This window comes from Euleptes europaea, chromosome 8 (assembly GCF_029931775.1).
Source record: "Euleptes europaea isolate rEulEur1 chromosome 8, rEulEur1.hap1, whole genome shotgun sequence".
Taxonomy (NCBI): Eukaryota; Metazoa; Chordata; class Lepidosauria; order Squamata; family Sphaerodactylidae; genus Euleptes; species Euleptes europaea.
Window position 1 is genome coordinate 70233816 of NC_079319.1, and position 19157 is coordinate 70252972.

General features: G+C 44.1%; 1 protein-coding gene across 1 annotated transcript in view; it reads left to right on the forward strand.

Moving 5' to 3' along the window:
* DCDC2 (doublecortin domain containing 2) overlaps window positions 1-19157 on the forward strand; it is a 70736-nt gene that overhangs the window by 22958 nt on the left and 28621 nt on the right. Inside the window, exons 4-5 of the mRNA XM_056854222.1 lie at window positions 17389-17465; window positions 17551-17682. Of these exons, the coding sequence (XP_056710200.1) occupies window positions 17389-17465; window positions 17551-17682 (209 nt within the window). The remainder of the gene's footprint in view (window positions 1-17388; window positions 17466-17550; window positions 17683-19157) is intronic.

The following is a 19157-nucleotide window of genomic DNA, read 5'->3' on the forward strand; positions in this document are numbered from 1 at the left end:
TACCCATGCACATTTGGGGTGGGGTGGGGGGCTGTAATGCAGGCCAAGCTAATAGGTCCCTGGTTGCAAACAAGAATATGAATAAAATATTGTTCAGTGATATGGTCAGTACTAGAGCACAGATTAATTAAGAGGCTGACCAAACTGAGACTGACAGTGCATTCCTAAGGAGAGTTACTCCAGTCTAAGCCCATTGAAATGAATGGGATTAGACTGGAGTAACTCTCCTTAGGGATGCCCGTTGAGTCTGCTATTTTGGATTTCACTTGCTGTGGGTGCTAAGTGACCCAGCAAGATCCAGAGTCAAATAAGTAGGGTGGCCACGGCCAGCCTCCAGGTGAGTCCTGGAGATCTGCAATTACAACCGATCTCCAGAGGTCTGTTTTCCTGGAGAAAATGGCTGCTTTGGAGGGTGGACTGTATGGTGTTATATCCCACTGTGGCCCATCTCCTCTCTAGGCTCTAGTCCCAAATCTTCAAGAATTTTGCAGCTTGGCGTTGGCAATCCTGCTAAAGTCCCTTGCAGTGGTAAAGGGACCTTTAGGAAATTCCGTCTGTCTGTTCTCCTCTCTGCTATTTGCCATGGGTCATGACATCCCTTCCTGCTTCTCCAACGCATAAGGGATCCAACGTAAGCTAAGTTCCAAAAAAGTAGAACCAGCTCTGTTCAGCTTGGAAGTGGTAGTCTAGATGTGATATCCCTGCATGGTGTGATTCAGATTTTTGAGACCGGGACCAATTTGTCTTGATGTTATATAATCCATCCATCCACTTATTCAGGTCCTAGTGCAATATACAGGGCATCTGGTTTCGGTCAGTTGAAAACCTCTATCAAACACTTCATCCATTCTCTAGGAAGCTACTTTATTAACATCCATCTGTGCTGATAATTTAGTAACATCTCTTTGTGCTGATAGAATCCATTTGTAATTATAATAAAGGCCATGAGCTTTAGCTGGTTTAATTAGTAGATTCATGAACAAGAGATATCAGTGTAGGCAGAGGACAGTTTTAATTGGTGAGGGCAAAATGTAATTTACGATACAGAGAATTAAGGGCACCTTTATTTATGTTTTGATTCTGGCATGCTAACTATAATGGGAAATGAAAAAGAAGTGATAGCCCTTTTTTCTAACAGCAAGTAGTGGTATTACATTTGTTTCCCATCAGTATCTCAAAAGGCACTGAGACTTTGATCACCTGACAATTTATGTAAATTTAATTGATTAATCCAGTGAGATGAGTGAAACGTTCTTTAATTAGTTGACAGCTCTAATTATGGTGTTTTGAGGAAAATGCGACCCCTTTTGCTCAGTAATTGTTACGACATCTTTGAGGCTCCCTATTCCACCTCCACTACCTTTAAGGGATGGAAGCTCGCTAATTTGGCCAGCTGGGCACTGTATCTGGCCAGCTAATGTGAAAGTCAGGGCTTTCCATCTCTTTGTTATGCCATTTATGCACGGGAGGTTACCTTGGATTTGCCGCTCTCTAGATGCACAGTGAAGAAAGCTGATAGGAAGAAAATAGATTCCTTTGAAATGTGGTGTTGGAGGAGAGTGTTACGGATTCCGTGGACTGCCAAAAAAGCAAATCAGTGGGTTATAGATCAAATCAAGCCTGAACTGACCCTAGAAGCTAAAATGACTAGACTGAGGCTATCGTATTTTGGTCACGTCATGAGACAACAAGAGTCACTGGAAAAGACAGTCATGCTAGGAAAAGTTGAGGGCAGCAGGAAAAGAGGAAGACCCAACAAGAGATGGATTGACTCAATAAAGGAAGCCACAGCCTTCAGTTTGCAAGATCTGAGCAAGGCTGTCAAAGATAGGACATTTTGGAGGACTTTTATTCATAGGGTTGCCATGAGTCGGAAGCGACTTGACGGCACTTAACACACACACAGATGCACATTTCCCCCATCCCATTTATCAAAACTCTGCATGGGGACTTATTTTTTGAGTTTTGAGAATTCAGATAGGAAAGATGTGCATCTAGAGAGCGGCGAATCCAAGGGAAAACCTCCCACGCATAAATGGCCTCCGTTTCCACTCATATATGTTGGCCTAGTATTGTCATGCTACGTCGTTCTGTCCTTGCATTTACACCTTCCTTATTATCTTTCTGCAGAGTATAAACAGGCTTTGGTATACCAATTGGGATCTGTCCTCTGCACACCATCATTATCACCATTCCTTTATTGGCATAAAAACATAATACAGAAGGGAACAAAAGGAATGGAGATATTTAAAAGTGCCCTTTATAGAATAGTTAAAAGACAGTTACATCGAATAGCGCTTTTTGTTGAGACTGCCATCTAATTAATTGTTTGGTGGGCTTTTAAAACAAACTTTAAAAACCGCCATCGTCTCCAATATATGGGGCGAACGATTGTTCAATAAATAGGAAACGTTAAAAAAATCGGAGACATTCTGTCTATTAACCAACGGGGGGCTTAAAAGTTCGTTACGAGGTTCTGTGTAGAACCTACAATAAAATTAGACATGAGCAACCATTTCAATACAATTGTTGCCACAACGGCAGAGCCTTTCAGACAGAGGGATTTTCCGAAATCTGCCTTCGAGTAGCACAGATGGCAAAACATTAAATCTGACCAGAGAAATGGCTCTACGGTGAGAAGGATCACACAGGTGAGATAAGTATGAGGTGGGCTGATAAAAGTCAAAAGGTACCCCTACATTTGATGGGGAGCATGTTTTATTAGAAGCGCTATTTAGGTCCTATATCTAAGTCCTTAATAGCGCTGCAAACAAAATGATAAACACTGGGGGAAAATATGGCATCTCTTCTTAAAACAGCCTACACATGCTAAATGTACACATTTGTGGGGAGCATAACCTGTGTCTTGTTTTCCTCCTTAGTAGCTGTATTACTGCTACTGGGTCTTTCAGCCACCCCCTTTTCATCATGGGGATGTGGCATTTTCTTATCTGGCCCAGATTCCAAGTCACTACAGCTCATTGAGGAGGAAAGGCATATCTCTGCAAGGAAAGAGACTTAAAAAAAAGCTAGAAATTGAGGTAACCTGATACACAGATGTTATAACATTATATTGATATAACTTTATTTAATTGATGGTTAAAAAAAAAAAGAACCGAAAAAGCCCTGCGTACCAGGATAGGTGTATGGCTCCTACGAGGAGACTGGGGCAGGGGAACCGTTGGGAAACCTGCCGTGAAAAGGGTTGCCAGGTCCCCCCTCTCCACCGGCGGGAGGTTTTGGGGGGTGGCGCCGAGCAGCAATCGTGTGTGTAGTTACATCACTTTCAGGGGTAAACCCTGCAGTGCTGCATTGCGAAGGGATGCTTTAGCACTCAACCCCCCAAGCAGCACGGCGGATTGGCAGCCAATTACCTGCCGAAAATGCCAACCTGGCAATCCTAGATGTGGAAGCCCCATTGCCGGTGTGCTATATCAGCAGCAACAGGGAAACCACACAGGGCTGTCCTTGTTTGGAAAACCAGCTTTGTGCCAATGCACCCGTGTATAGGACAGTCCTATTGTCTTGCCAGTTACTCATGATTAACATATCAGTTGCTGTTCTCCTAACCAGGCTGGCTAAAGGCCAATTAGAGAACGCCCTGAGGCATTTTACTTTCTGTTTCAGAGTTGAGCTAGGGGGAAAATTAAAAGGGGGAGATCAACAGGGCAGCATTGGAAAAGAGGGGGACAAATAAACATCCTTTCCTTTTACCATTTCCCTCCCACAAATGCTTTCCTATGCTTCTGGCTTAGTATTGGGAGGGAAATACAAGACTGGGAACCATAGTTTCCCTTGTAGGATCTAGTTTGCCAGTTAGGCTTACCAGGTCCCTCCTCTGCTCCAGTGGGAGGCTATGGGGCTGTGGGTGCGTTTGCACAGATGCACAGCACTTCCGGTTTACAACCGGAAGTGCTTCCTCACGAGGGGCCTTTTCCTCTTAGTTTGAGTGGTAAAGCGGCCCTTTACCACTCAAACTAGGAGGAAAAGGCCCCTCGTGAGGCGGGACCAATGGCTCGCGCGTGCACGTTTGCCCGCCGACCCTCAGGTGGTCGATGGGCAGAGGGGCGAATTGCCGGGGGTTTGCCCACCACCACCGGGCACCTGGCAACCCTATTGCTAGTTGATCCTTGGCATATGAACAAGATGCTTCTATGTGTCAGGATTTCTGTCCATGGCCAGTCTGAATGCAGACTAGAACTGAGAAAAATCTTAACTCTCAATCTCAAATCACTTTCATGTATGCTAATGTCTAAGTTTAGGTATTCAGTTGATGTAAACTGGATCATTAATATCATTTGAAGAATGCTGATTTATCCCCCCTGAGTATTTGAGATAGACTGTGGTAATATGAGACCCCTTTAGCGTAACTGCAGTTGTTTATCCAAGATTCTACTTTAGTTAATATATTACTTTTTGTGGCTCCTGAGGGGATCACATTCCAGACACTGTGATATTCTGCTATTTTATAGTCAAAGTATATGAGCACTTGAATGGTAAACCTGAAGCTGGACCTTAGTGCATGTATGCACTGGAGCCTGCAGTTCAGTATTGCAACACACTGGTAGAAATGTGAGAAGCAAGATCAGAAAAAGAACTACAGTCCTTGAGTATTCTGTTCTGTTCTGTTCATGCCATAGTGGTTAAGAGCGGCAGATTCTAATCTGGAGAGCCGGGTTTGATTCCCCACTCCTAACTGTTTTAACCACTCCTCATAGGACAGTTGCTGTAGTCTCCTAATCATTTTGGTTGCTCTTTTCTGCACCTTCTCAAGCTCTGTAATATGTAATATCCTTTTTTAGGTGTGGTGACCAGAACTGTACACAGTATTCCAAGTGTGGTCTCACCATAGGTTTGTACAAGGGCAGTATGATATCAGAAGTCTTATTCTCTATTCCTCGTCTAATTAAGGCCAGCATGGAATTTGCCTTTTTTACAGCAGCTGCGCTGGGTTGACGTCTTCATTGAGTGATCCACTACCAAGTGATCCCTTTCTTGGTCTGTTGCTGCCAGCACAGATCCCATCAGTGTATATGTGAAGTTGGGATTCTTTGCCCCAATATGCATCACTATGGTCTCTTCCATTGAGAACTTCACACCTGCCTCCTTAACTTAGTGAGCTTGCTAATCTCCCAATGTGGGACTGCACAGAAGCTACGAAGATGAAAACAGAGTTGCGCTTAACTGTAACTCTTGTTCATTCAGTGGTCTTCTGTGCAGGCGGGCATCCCTCCCTCCTGCCCCACTGTGAACTCTCTAGAACTTTAGTTCGTTTTCATGGCTTCGGTGCAATCCCACATGGGACTGTGCTTGTGCAGGCCAGCCACGGAGAAGATTTCAAAGCTTCCAGAAGAGTTAGCTCCCTAGGAGCGCTCCCCTCCCCCCGTCCGCGACCAAGCCTTAACGGCTTTTCCCGCCCAGTGGTCACGTGACAGGTGGTGGGGAGCCCTCTTCCCTCAGTTCTCGTTCTGCCGCCACAGAGAGAACACACAGCTTCCACACTTACTGTGAATTTTCCTCACATCGATCTCTTCAGGTCGGCATTTGTTTTTCACGGTTGGTTCTTTATTCTTTAACTACAAGAGAGAGAGAGAGAGAGAGAGAGAGAGTTATGGCTCTGTTTAAAAAATGTAATAGCTGCTGTACGAAGATGGCCGCAGCGGGTTAGCACGCCGATTGCCTGCTCTGTCTGGGTGAGGGGCATATTGTTGCTTTCTGCAGGGCCTGTGCCCACTTCACCCACAAGTGCCATAAGGACAGGGCGAAGAAACTTAAAGCAGCTCTTTACGAAGCATCTCTTTGTCCTGTGAAGGCGGGAGATAAGGAGGCCCCTGAAAGTTCCCAAACTTCTCTCTCCGTCAACACTAAGAGGGGGTTGCAGGATCCCTTGAAGAGCCAGAGGGCTGCGTCTGAACCCCCCTTAAAGAAACACAAACAAAAGTCCAAGAGGTCTTCATCATCCCCGAGATCCCGAGGGGAGTCTTCGAGCGGGCAGGCGAAGGAACGGTGGACGCAGCCGGCGCCGACACCTCTTCTACGCCGTTCCCCGTTGCCAGGGCCCTCGAATCTGAAGAAGGCTCCTTCACCTTGGCACCGTGCCCCATCTAGACAAGGGGCAGGCTCCCCTAGACAGAGGTCTCCGTCACCAACCAAATTGCTGGCTACCTTGGCGTTGATGGAGCCAGACAGAGGTTGGAAGACCATTCGCCCACAGAGTACGGATGTACCTGCCTTGGGGCTCCCTCGAACCCCTTCACCAACTGGGGTCGAGGTAGAATTTTCATCCTCAGATGAGGAGGAAATCGATATCCCAGAGATCATTTTGTCGGGAGACGATGGGACCTCGGCAGGACCGACGCTGTCCTGCAGACCCCAGTATTTCCAGCAACCCTGGATGCCTTATGGATACTACCCTCCTCCATTCTACTCCGGGTACACCTTCGGCGACTACGGTCCCCATGACGTCGACCCTCTCTGCCAGAGCTGGCCTGGCCAATCGACTCCATATGCAGTGCCAAAAGTCCATTCTAAACGGCTCGACATCGAATGAGTTCAGCACCATGAGGAGCCTGCGCTACCTTCAAAGCTGGTTCCTCATCATCAGGGGGATGGCGATGCAGCGCAACCTTGTCTGGTTTGACCTCTACCATCAACATTGATGACGGCGCCGACAGGAGCCATGGCGTCGACGCCTTTCTCTAGGCAAGTGTCGCCGGAAACCAAAGAAGAGGGCAAGCTGACCTCGGAGCTGGGTTCGGAGGACACTTCCCTCCCCTCGCCGGATGACGCTGTGGGGGACCCCACGCCGGTGTCACCCACAGAGGACCTGAAACTGTTCTCTGAGCAACTTATCCAGATGGCTAAGTTGCTTAATATTGAGGTGGTCCAGTCAGATCTGAGACCTACTGACCTTATCATGGGTGTTTTGTATAGCCCTGATTCTTGTCCCCTTAAACTCGCTTTTACAGGGCATCAGAGAGGTCATCATGGTTGGCTGGCAGAGGCCAGCTTCAGTCGTGGCCTTTATTAAAAAAATAGAAAATTTGCATAAGGTAGCGGAGGATGGCTGCGATTTTCTTTTCAAGCATCCTCAGGCTAACTTAATTATTACTGAAGTGATGTCGGCCAAGTACAAATCAGGGGTTCACTCCTCTCCTTTAAACAAGGAAGGGCAAAAACTGGATGGCCTGGGGAGAAAGTTGTACTCTTCGGCTGCCCTGGGGGTATGCATCTCTAATTTTGGAGCCCTAATGGGCCGCTACCAAATGGCCTTGTGGGATAGAACTGCCGAGCTATTGGAGTTCCTCCCAGAGGGAAACAAAGACCCTTCTCAAGGTCCTTCAATTAGAAGGCCAAAGGCTAGGGAAACACCAGCTTGCAGCATGTCGCCACATGATGGATTGTTCAGGAAGAGCCATGGCTACCAGTATTGCCCTAAGGAGGCATTCGTGGCTTCGCTCCTCCTCACTCCCAGCTGATGTCAAAGCAAGGGTGGAAGATCTCCCCTTTGACACCAAAGCTCTGTTCTTTGAACAGACTGATGAGACCCTACATAACCTGAGGAAACAAAAGGCTACGGCTAAATCCTTGGGGGTAATTCAACAGTCTGCACCTTCTTTTAAATCCAGGCCCTATCAGAGGCATCACCAATACAGGCCCTACAGGTGTAATTCATGGGGTTACCAACAGGCACAGTCCCGTCCCTATTCCTACCCCAACCAGGGGAAAAGATTCACCCCAAGGGGAAAGGGGAAGAGAGGAGGTTATTCCCCTAATGAACAGGGACCCAAGAAGGGTTCCGCATGACTAAGTTCTGTTAATTGTTCACATGTTTCTGGATAGACTGTGTTGTTTCTTCAGTAAATGTCTTTACGTTTCTTCCGACTCATGGGTTTTGAATATAGTTTGTGAGGGCTATTACATTGAATTTCTCTCGGTCCGTGATTGTTTTCCTCCCCCTTTACGAAGGACACCTGAACCTGCTGAGCTTGTCTCAGAAATTCAGAATCTGCTACAGAAGGGGGCCATATCGGTTGTTCCGCCCAGCAACTCTCAATTAGGTTTTTATTCTAAGTACTTCCTTGTAGATAAGAAGGGTGGCAAGGTACGGCCTATCCTAGACCTTCGAGACCTGAACAAATTTATTCACGTGAGAAAGTTTAGGATGTTGTCCCTGCAGGATCTCCTGCCACTCTTGACGGGATAAATGTGGTTCTCGGTCTTGGACCTGAAGGACGCTTACTTCCATCCACAAGGACTGCAGGAAGTTTCTACGTTTTGCATGTCATAACACAGTATATGAGTTCAATGTATTGCCCTCGGTCTGGCTACAGCACCTAGAGTCTTCACCAAGGTGGTTTCTGAGGTTGTGGGGTTTCTGGCCTTGCAAGGCTGTACCATTTTCCCCTACTTGGATGATTGGTTATTAGTGGGCCTATCAGAACAGGACCTGGCACACACTATAAATCTGTTCACACATACCCTGGAGGAATTGGGCCTTGTGGTTAACTACGTAAAATCCAGGTTATCACCAGCTAGATCTGTTGACGTCATTGGTGCAGTGCTAGACGCTGTCGGAGATGCTGCTTTTTTGCCCATCACTAGGGTTAGATCCATTCAAAAACTGACTAAGGTTTTTACAGTGCAACGTTTTCAGAGAGCAGTCACTATACAGAAGCTGCTAGGGCTCATGTCTTCCACCATGGCGGTGGTCCCCTATGCTAGACTTCAGATGAGGCCGTTACAAAACTTGTTCCTTAGAGCCTTTTGCATGAATGTAGACCCCCAATGGAAAACACTTTCTATCCCGAGAACCGTTATTAGGTCTCTGGCATGGTGGGCTCAGGAACCCAATCTCCTGGCAGGAGTCCCCTTTGGGGTTTGCTCCCAAGATCTGCAAGACAGCCATTTGGAGCAGCCCTCTGGCGCAGTTAGAACGAACTCACTTTTCTGCATAAGTTTGCTATTATTGCATCTACTAAGACAAGTTATTTAATATTTATGAAGATGTCAGCTGATGAAGCTGCAATTTTGCAGTGAAAACGCTTGATGACATCCGGATGGCATTACTGTTTATTGTTCCATCTTCAACCTTCCTTGAGTCAAGGCTCTAAGAAGAAACAAAGATAAGAATTCACATTTACCTTTGAAGAGACTCTTTTGTTCAGTGGTCCTCTTTTTGACTTGTTTGTTCACTTATTGTATTGATATTCACCTGCGTGTTCACTTACCTGTAGATGTTATATGTGTTCCACAATATATGTTTGCGTAGTTGCTTGTGTATTATTACTTTTGAGCTAGTACTATAGTTTCTATAACCACCTGGAGGTTGGCAACCCTACTCTGACCCTTTTCTCTGTCTTCCAGTGGCCAGATTCAACTTTCCCTTACTAGAAGCAGCACAGTAGAGCCCTGGGTGTGTTCACTAGGACATATGGACTCCCAACTTCAATAAAATCAAAATGTGCTAGTGTGTAAGCCAAAATATGTGAGTTTTCATAAGGCAGCCCCTCCTTGCCAAAGCCTCTAGAAATAGGAACAAGGTCTATAATGGGATGGAGGGCAGAAGGAAAAAAATGAAGACTGAGCAGTCTTAGAAGGAGCAGTAGTCTGATGACTAGGGTTGCCAACCTCCAAGTGGTGGCAGGAGATCTCCTGCTATTACAACTGACCTCCAGCCGATAGAGATCAGTTCACCTGGAGAAAATGTATGCTTTGGCAATTGGACTCTATGGCATTGAAGTCCCTCCCCTCCCCAAACCCCACCCTCCTCAGGCTTCGCCCCCAAATCATCCCACCGGTGGTGAAGAGGGACCTGGCAGCCCTATTGATGACTGGTTCTCTTGACCTCAAGAGAGGCCCCTGTGATGGTCAGGTCTAGAATAAAGGCCTAAATCTCAAGTCAAGAATGGGAGGCAGGAGTAGTATAGGCAGTGAGTTGCCTATAAAGCAGTGGTTCCCAACCTTTTTTTGACCAGGGACCACAGGGACCCCAAGGTTCAAAATAAAAATTCCAAGAATTTGAAAATAAACTTTAATCATAACTGTTAGTTAAACATTAAACTTAGAATAATATTTGAATATATATATTTTTATAATAGAGAACTTTTAATTGAAAATATTAATTTATTATGGGTTTACAACTTTGTTTTGCAGACCTTAATTTAGTTCTCGCGGACCCCTGGGGGTCCACGGACCCCTGGTTGGGAACCAGTGCTATAAAGGGTAGAAGAAAGCGCCTGTAGTTTTTACTTGCTAATAGATCGGTAATAACCTCCTTTTCTCTGGTTGAAGTCAAATGCCTAAAAGCTTGTCTTACTGTCTTCACATTATGTATCTGTTTGGCAGAAATATACACCGACAGTGGGTGACTTCAGTATCTCTTCTGAACTTGGTCTGCTGACATATTTACTTGTTTAGTGTTCTGTGAAAATGCAGCTTCTGTTACAATAACTAAACATGACTTTGTATTGTCTTCCCAAATGTTTGTTTTCTTTACAAAAAAGGTGGTGTCAGTAAAACAATATCTTTATTGGGACCAAATAATATTTAAGTTATTGAAATGTTTATACTTTCCCTTGTGGTTCAAGACAGTTTACGATTCCCCGACTAAAAACCTATGAAAGACAATAAAAAACCCCATAACCCCCCCAAGAAAATGCTTGAAACGTACATCCCTTTAAATCACAAATTGAATTGCCTTACAATGCCTCTTAAAAACTTATAAAGATGATTCCCCCCTCACCTCCTCAGGAAGCCTATTCCCACAAGGTGGAAGCCACTATGACATGCTGGCCATCTTTTGATAGGGGAAGCTTCATAGAAATCTAGGCAATATTCTGCTCAGACTAGGGTAGCCAACCTCCAGGTACTATTCAAAAAAAGCACAGTACTGCAGGGAAACTGCAACTACAAAAAACCAGTACCAAGGCTCAAGAAAACCATATATTCAAAAGTACAACAATTCAAGAAATACAAAAAATGCCAATACAAATGCAATAGTGTTGAAAGAAGACAAACGCACATATATATGACACCTATAGAATACGATACATCCAAAGCGACAAAATACAAGGGGAAGCAGAGGAGCTGCAAAACTCCACCTGCAGGTTGGCGACCCTATACACGTCCTATTTTTAATGCATTTGGTGTCCCAGGTTGTCCTTTGTAAATGATGCTCTCCCTCTCCACACACACACTTCAGAGTGAGGCTATTCCACTGAAATATACTTGACAAATCAGAATTACTTTGTAATTATTCTCAAAAGAAAAAAATAGAATGCTTTGATCACACCATGCATTCCCAAATGATTGGTTTATTTTAGAATGATAGGTTGTTGTTTTCCAGACACACCAAAGAAGCCAGAAGTACTAATGGCTCTTTGAGTAGGGATTTGTCTAGAAGGCATTTGACTACAGTCACTATATTTGGAAGATACACACAATTAATGTACAAGCCCTCATCATTGTCAGGATGACTTATTTCTACAGGGACCTAGAGCGTGCTTTGTGCTCCACTGTCCTGTTGAGAAACTTTGATAGATTTCATCAGCTTGAAGAAACTAATTAATTGCACACTTCTGCGAACCTTCCCAATAGCTTATACTTTATAGTTAGCAAGCACTATTTTCACTTTGAGACGCAGAGGGCAATCATCCTGTGAAGCAATGTGCCATGGTTTCACTATGGCAATATGCACTAGCTTCATTAATAGTTCAAATTCTAAAGCACTTGGTTACTGAAATGTTTATTGGGGTCAGTAAGCGTTCTTTGCTAGGAAAAGTTGAAGGCAGCAGGAAAAGAGAAAGACCCAACAAGAGATGGATTGACTTTATAAAGGAAGCCACGGCCCTCAATTTGCAAGATCTGAGCAAGGCTGTTAAGGATAGGACGTTTTTGGAGGACATTGATTCATAGACACACACACACACACACACACACACACACAAAGTGTTCTTAATGTATATGTAATTGTACATGACAATTTTTGAATATCAGTGTAACTATGAGTCTGTACAGAGGTCTTTATTGGGTTTTATATTTGGTTAATATAGCAGAGTTTGCCCAGTCATGGAAGCGAGATACTGAGTGCAATAAATTCAGTCTTCCTAAGAAGTAAATTGCAAAATAGTAGAACTTACATTTTATTCAGGTTTAGTTCGTTAACATTCTTGTTGCAGTTGATAAAAGATAGAAAGCCTCTTCTAAAGAATACATGTCCCTAGACAAGTGGCTAACTAATCCAGCATCATGTGAGTGCAAGTATGATTTTATGGTTTATGTAGAAACATCTGCTTCCTTTGCAGACCATGTGGAAAGAGGGAGAGACAAAATGGCTACTGAGAAAGGAGGAGGAGGAGTTAGAGTGCAGCCCCCAAGTTCAGCCAAACAGCAACGTCTCATTAAAGAAATAGCAACTACAAACTTAGAGTGAAATAGCGCCCCCCAATGTCAAGGCATGCTGAGTTGCTCTCACTCCAACAGTCTTGATGTTCATTTGATGCATAAGTGAACCTTACAGTACATATTATAGAAGTGCTGGTACTTTATGGGTTTCTCTTCTATTTCTGAAAGTCCCATAGAAGGAGGCCACCCAACTATTAACATGCATGTGTGGCCAGCTTTCCAATTCCAAACTGGATGAAAAAGGAATATTCATCACTTGATCACTAACACTGGAAGTGGTGATTTATATGTGACCTCATTTTCTTGCAACTGCAAATTCATTTCATTTAACTTTGCAAATAGATCTGATAAATAAGTAATCTTCTCAGAAATGCTACCTGTTCCATATGCAGGACCAGCTAGGCAGGCACAGTTGGTGAGTCTCAATGCGTGGATAAGACGGTGGTGCAGGGAAGAGGGCTTTAGATTTGTAAGGAACTGGGCAACATTTTGGGACAAGCTGGGCCTATACAAAAGGGATGGGCTACACTTGAACCAGGATGGAACCAGACTGCTGGCGCATAATATAAAAGAGGTGGCAGAGCAGCTTTTAAACTGAACCTGGGGGGAAAGCCGACAGGAGCTGAGAAGCATCTGGTTCGGGCAAACTCAGTGCACATGGACAAAGGAAAAGGTTTGCCCAAAAGAGGCGAACAGAAGCAAACACAAACTTGCACAAAGGAAATGCAAGCAGATAATTGGAGGTGCCAAAAAAGATTTTGAGGGGCATATTGCTAAACACATCAAAACAAACAATAAGAAATTCTTTAAGTATATTAGGAGTAGGAAACCAGCTAGGGAAGCGGTTGGACCACTGGATGACAATGGGAGTAAAGGAACTCTAAGGGAGGATAAAGCGATTGCTGAAAAACTAAATGAATTCTTCTCATCTGTCTTCACTGTTGAAGAGCAGATTCCTTCTCCTGAACAGAGATTTTGGAGAGGGGAAAATGAGGAACTGAGGCAAATAGTGGTAACAAGGCAGGAAGTCCTAGAACGTCTAGACAAACTGCAAACTAACAAGTCACAGGGACCAGACAGTATTCATCCTAGAGTTCTTCAAGAACTGAAATGGGAAATTGCTGAACTTCTAACAAAGATATGTATTATGTCCCTTCGATCAGCCTCTGTACCAGAGGACTGGAGAATGGCCAATGTAACACCCATTTATAAAAAAGGTTCTAGGGGGGACCCAGGAAATTACAAGCCAGTTAGCTTAACGTCTGTTCCAGGTAAATTAGTGGAAAGCATTATTAAAGATAGAATTGTCAAGCATATAGAAGGGCAAGGTCTGCTGGGCAAAACCCAACATGGTGTCTGTAAGGGTAGGTCCTGTCTCACTAACCTATTAGAGTTATTTGAAAGCGTCAATAAGCATGTGGACAGGAATGAGCCTGTGGATATGGTGTATTTGGATTTCCAAAAAGCTTTTGACAAAGTCCCCCACCAAAGACTGCTAAGCAAACTTCATAGTCACGGGATAAGAGGACAAGTCCTCTTATGGATTGAGAGCTGGCTGAAAAATAGGAAGCAGAGAGTAGGAATCAATGGTCAGTTCTCACAATGGCGGGATGTGAGCAGTGGGGTGCCTCAGGGATCTGTGTTGGGACCGGTGCTTTTCAACCTGTTCATCAATGACCTGGAGCAGGGGTTAAACAGTGAAGTAGCCAAGTTTGCAGACAACACCAAATTATTTAGGGTGGTTAAAACAGAAGGATCTCTGCATACTGGAAGAATGGGCATTAAAATGGCAAATTAGATTCAATGTGAGTAAGTGAAAAGTGATGAATATTGGGGCAAAAAATCCCAACTTCACATATACACTGATGGGATCTGTGCTGGCAGCAACAGACCAAGAAAGGGATCTTGGGGTGGTAGTGGATAGCTCAATGAAGATGTCAACCCAGTGTGCGGCTGCTGTAAAAAAGGCAAATTCCATGCTGGCCATAATTAGACGAGGAATAGAGAATAAAACTGCTGATATCATACTGCCCTTGTACAAATCTATGGTGAGACCACACCTGGAATACTGTGTACAGTTCTGGTCACCACACCCAAGAAAGGATATTACAGAGCTTGAGAAGGTGCAGAAAAGAGCAACCAAAATGATTAGGGGACTAGAGCAACTGTCCTATGGAGAGAGGTTAAGACGCTTAGGGCTGTTTAGCTTGGAAAGAAGGCGGCTGAGGGGAGACATGATAGAGGTCTATAAAATTATGCATGGTTTGGAGAGAGTGGACATAATACTAGAACACGGGGTCATCTGCTAAAGCTGGAGGGTGAGAGATTCAAAACAGATAAAAGGAAGTATTTTTTTCACACAACGCATAGTTAAATTATGGAACTCCCTGCCCCAGGATGTGGTGATGGCTGCCAGCTTGGAGGGCTTTAAGAGGGGAGTGGACATATTCATGGAGGAGAGGGGTATTCATGGCTGTTAGTTAGAATGGATACTAGTCATGCTGCATACCTATTCTCTCTAGTATCAGAGGAGCAGGCCTATTATTTTGGGTGCAGTGGAACACAGGCAGGATGGTGCTGCTGCACTCGTCTTGTTAGTGGCTTCCTAGAGGCACCTGGTTGGCCACTGTGTGCAAAGACTTCTGGACTTGATGGGCCTTTGTCTGATCCAGTAGGGCCTTTCTTATGTTCTTATGTTCTTATCTCATGCCTGATCTTTTTGAGTTCATCACTGAGCAAAGCATTCTGATCTTCAAAAAGCTCCACAACCTTGTCAAAAACATGTAAAAGCTCCTCACACAGTTGCCTTTCGATAGACCACAAACTTCACTATGAAGCAGCACAAATTCAAAATCTTTATCGTAGTAATAGTAGTAAGTTTAATACAGTCCAAGACCAGCAAATAAAAGATATACATAAATATACATATACATACATAAAAAGGATAGCAAGTATATACCCCAATAAATACTTGTCACTCATAAAAAGCCGTTGAGAGCATGATTTTAAAATATAATCCATAATTGGAATCAACATAAATATAAGTGTAAAATCGCTCAGCCATTGAGTTCAACCCATGCACGCCTAGTCCTCATAGCTTGCCATCCAAATTTGGCCACTTTAAAAATTAGCTCCATGTCCTTACCTGAGAGCATATTAGAGAGACTGATTGCTCTGGATCTCCCTGGGAAACCAGCTATTACAGAGGAAATGGCTTCTCGTATCTTGCTATAAATTTTACAGTCAAACATGACATGTTCGAGGGTCTCTATACTCCCATCAGTACAGGGGCATAAACGTTCACCATAAGGTAACTTTTTGTGTCTCCCTTCCAAAATAGCTGAAGGGAGAACGTTACATCGCATCAGGGTGAAGGCCCTCCTGTAGTCTGGATTATCCAAGTGTTTAAGATAAGACATCGGGACCACGTTGGTAAGAGTGCTGCAGTTGTAACACACATTTTTAACTCTATTTAGGTCATGCTGTCTTTCTACATCCAGAACTCTTTATCATTCTGAACCCAGGGCTCCTGGAATAGTCAGCCATTGAGAGCCCGGGCTTTAATTTTATTCACTGCAGTAATGACAGTGCGTAATGACTGTACAGATGATCACTGAGTTTTTTTGCAACCAGATGTTGGCGATGAATGACACAGTGAACGGTAAAGATATTTGTCACTGCTTTTTCAAGTAAGCAACACACCCATGGTAGCGTCCAGTCATTGATGGTTCTCCATCAGTTGCACAAGCAAGCTTGTTAGTATGTGGAATTTCCTTGCCTTTGAAGAACTGCTCCACAACACGAAATATTAAATCCCCTTTACTATCTGTTCTTAGTTGCCTTGCAAATAACGACTCTTGAGCCAAACGTTGGTCTTTTATAAATCGCGCGTAAGCGAGAAGCAAAGATTCGTTTGCCTGGCAAAGTTGACTCATCCAGCTGCAATGCAAATTCTGTTGTCCTTAGTATGCCACACAATTTACCTTCCACATTTTCAGCCATTTCATGGCTCTCTGTGGCGGTGGCTTTTGTGCAGCCTCCAGAGATCTGCAGCTCTCTCGAGACTCCTTCTCGGGTCACTCTCTTCTCTGCTCTCAGACACAGATGGCTTCTGTCTCCTTTTTTTCTCCTCAGAACCCCCTCTTTCCCCTCAGAACATTCCTATGGCTCTCTCTCAGGGATAAAATACCTTTTGCCCCAAACCCCAATAGAGGGCTGTGGGCTTCGACAAAAATAACACTTATATAGCTAAAAAGCACACGTCATAATCGACAGGTTCAGTAACCAAGAACACAGGAAGATAAATACCATGCTATTCGAGCCTATCCTCGCTGAATCAGAAGTACTACTTTATATTTAACACTAGCAAGACTCCCCCCAGTGATTCTGTATACCATGTAACACTGCGATTATCTTTTCATATATGGCCCTGTGATTATTCCTGTCAGTCCTCTCTCCCACATTCCAAGCTGTTTTTGCAATGTATTTTGACAATTTTGAATAAAAAAATGAGGGAATCAAACGATACTTTAAAAAGACTGCTGGCTCTTGACTGTTAGTATGAAATGAGATATGGCTTTTTTTCCAAGTCACTAGGCATGAACTATGAGAAGCAGCTAAGACATTAGCGGTTCCGGTGAGGAAAGCCCAGCCCTCCTTTGGCTCAGCAACAACCACTGGCAAATCAGTAAGGGAATTAAGTCCTGAAGTTCAGGTCAGCCTTCCTATCTGGAAACATATATAGCTACAAGGAAGAGAAAGGAGGAAAATCAAAGACCATTTTTGCTTGAGTTTTTAATAAAAGCACAAATAAAAGACAACAATAAGCACACTATGATATCCTACGGTACACTTAATGATCAAAGTTTTTTTAAAGGTATTGTAAGAACACAATGAGGATTGACAAAACTAAGGAAAGATTATAAATGGTGTCCTATGGACAAGTACAGTCAGAATAAATCAATGTATTTTGGGGTCTTTCAGGTAAAGCCAGTTACCCACAGCAGAATCAATGTGTCGGCACGCTTTCGAAAGCCCCTTCAGGAGCCATGTACTGTTTTGTAAGTAAGATTTTCTGATTGGCAGCTTGCTCTACTTCATTTTATAGAACATTTCGTTGTTTCTAACTTTGTTCCATCTTTTCAGCCTGATTGCGAATGGTGATCTCATAAGCCCGGCAGTGCGTCTTTTTATCCCAAGGAAAACGCTGAATCAGTGGGAACATGTTCTTGAAATGGTTACTGAGAAAATTACTCTCAGAAATGGAGCTGTGCACAGGTAAGAGGAAGTCGGGTTGTAGATATTTTTTTCTTATAAAGTGACATTTCTTAGTGTTGTCCAGAAACAATATTTTCTGAGATACTGGGTCTTGCAGTGTGCTCAGTAGGTATACAAATTTACTCTCCTTTCAACATGAGTGCTTTCATATATGCTGAATAAAGCACTTTCAATCCACTTTCAATGCATTTTAGCAATTGTTGGCAAGTGGCTTTTGCTGTTTCACACAGTAAAATCCAGCTGCAAAGTGCACTGAATGTGGATTGAAAGGTGGGGTATAGATTAAGTAAATACAATAATAAATATAGCTGGAGATGGAGGGCAGATAGAAAGTAGGTTCTTTGGTGGGTAGGGTTGCAGACCTCCAGGTCCTAGCTGGAGATCTCCTGCTATTACAACTGATCTCCAGCCGACAGAGATTGGTTCACCTGGAGAAAATGGCCGCTTTGGCAATTGGACTCTATGGCATTGAAGTCCGCCCCCTCCCCAAACCCTGCCCTCCTCAGGCTCCACCCCAAAAACCTCCTGTTGGTGGCAAAGAGGAACCTGGCAACCCTATTGGTGGGTGGGAAGGAGATAAGGAAGCAGGAATAGGATATATGGGTTGCCAGGAGCAGGGAAAGAAGAATTAGTGTGGGGAAGAGGATACAGGGGGAAATGAGGTGACCCCTGCAAGTTCTTGCTGATTCCCCACTGTGCAACTGGGCCTAGCCAGGTGACTGGCTCTGTGCAACTGGGCCACAGTTTTACCAGGTAGAGGCTGCCAAGGGGAGGGAAGGAGGGAAAGCTGAAGACAAGGGGGAGCAGATAAAGGTTGGTTGACTCGTGGGTGGGAAGGAGAGAAGGAAGCAGGAAAAGGGGAGAGGCTATGGGCCTTTCAAGGAAGAGAAAGAGGAACTAGTGGGGGAGGGATGCCCTCCACAAGTCCTTGTGGGTCCCTTGCTTTATATATTTATGAGCTTTCAAGTGGAGCTGAGCAAAGCTGCAGCTACCAGATTGGGTAGCTTGTAGAAACAGGGCTGATGTTCTGGGGTGAGTTACTAGGGGCGAGGAAGAAATAGCATATCAAACTATGGCTAACAATGGCTGATTTGTTTTAAGTGTGGTTTGTGCAACAACCTAGTTATTCTGTCAGACATAGGCAACAAATCCTGGTTCCTGCTTCGTGCGCCTTTGCTGCTTACAGAGATGATACTGCTCTCTCTATGGTTAAGTAGCCAAAAGGGGCAGTCCTAGAGTTGCCATTTGCCCGCTGCTGGTGGGAGAACCCCAGTGGCACTCTAGTACAAAGAGAGTTTAATACGGTCCAAGACCAGCATAAAAACATACCAGATATACATACATAACATAACACATATAAAAGTGCATCAAGTGTGAGCCCCTATAACCTCTTACAATCTCTCACTCATAAAAGCCGTTAAGCGCTTAATTAAAAATATTACATGTTTGGAATTAGTATAAATATAAATATAAAA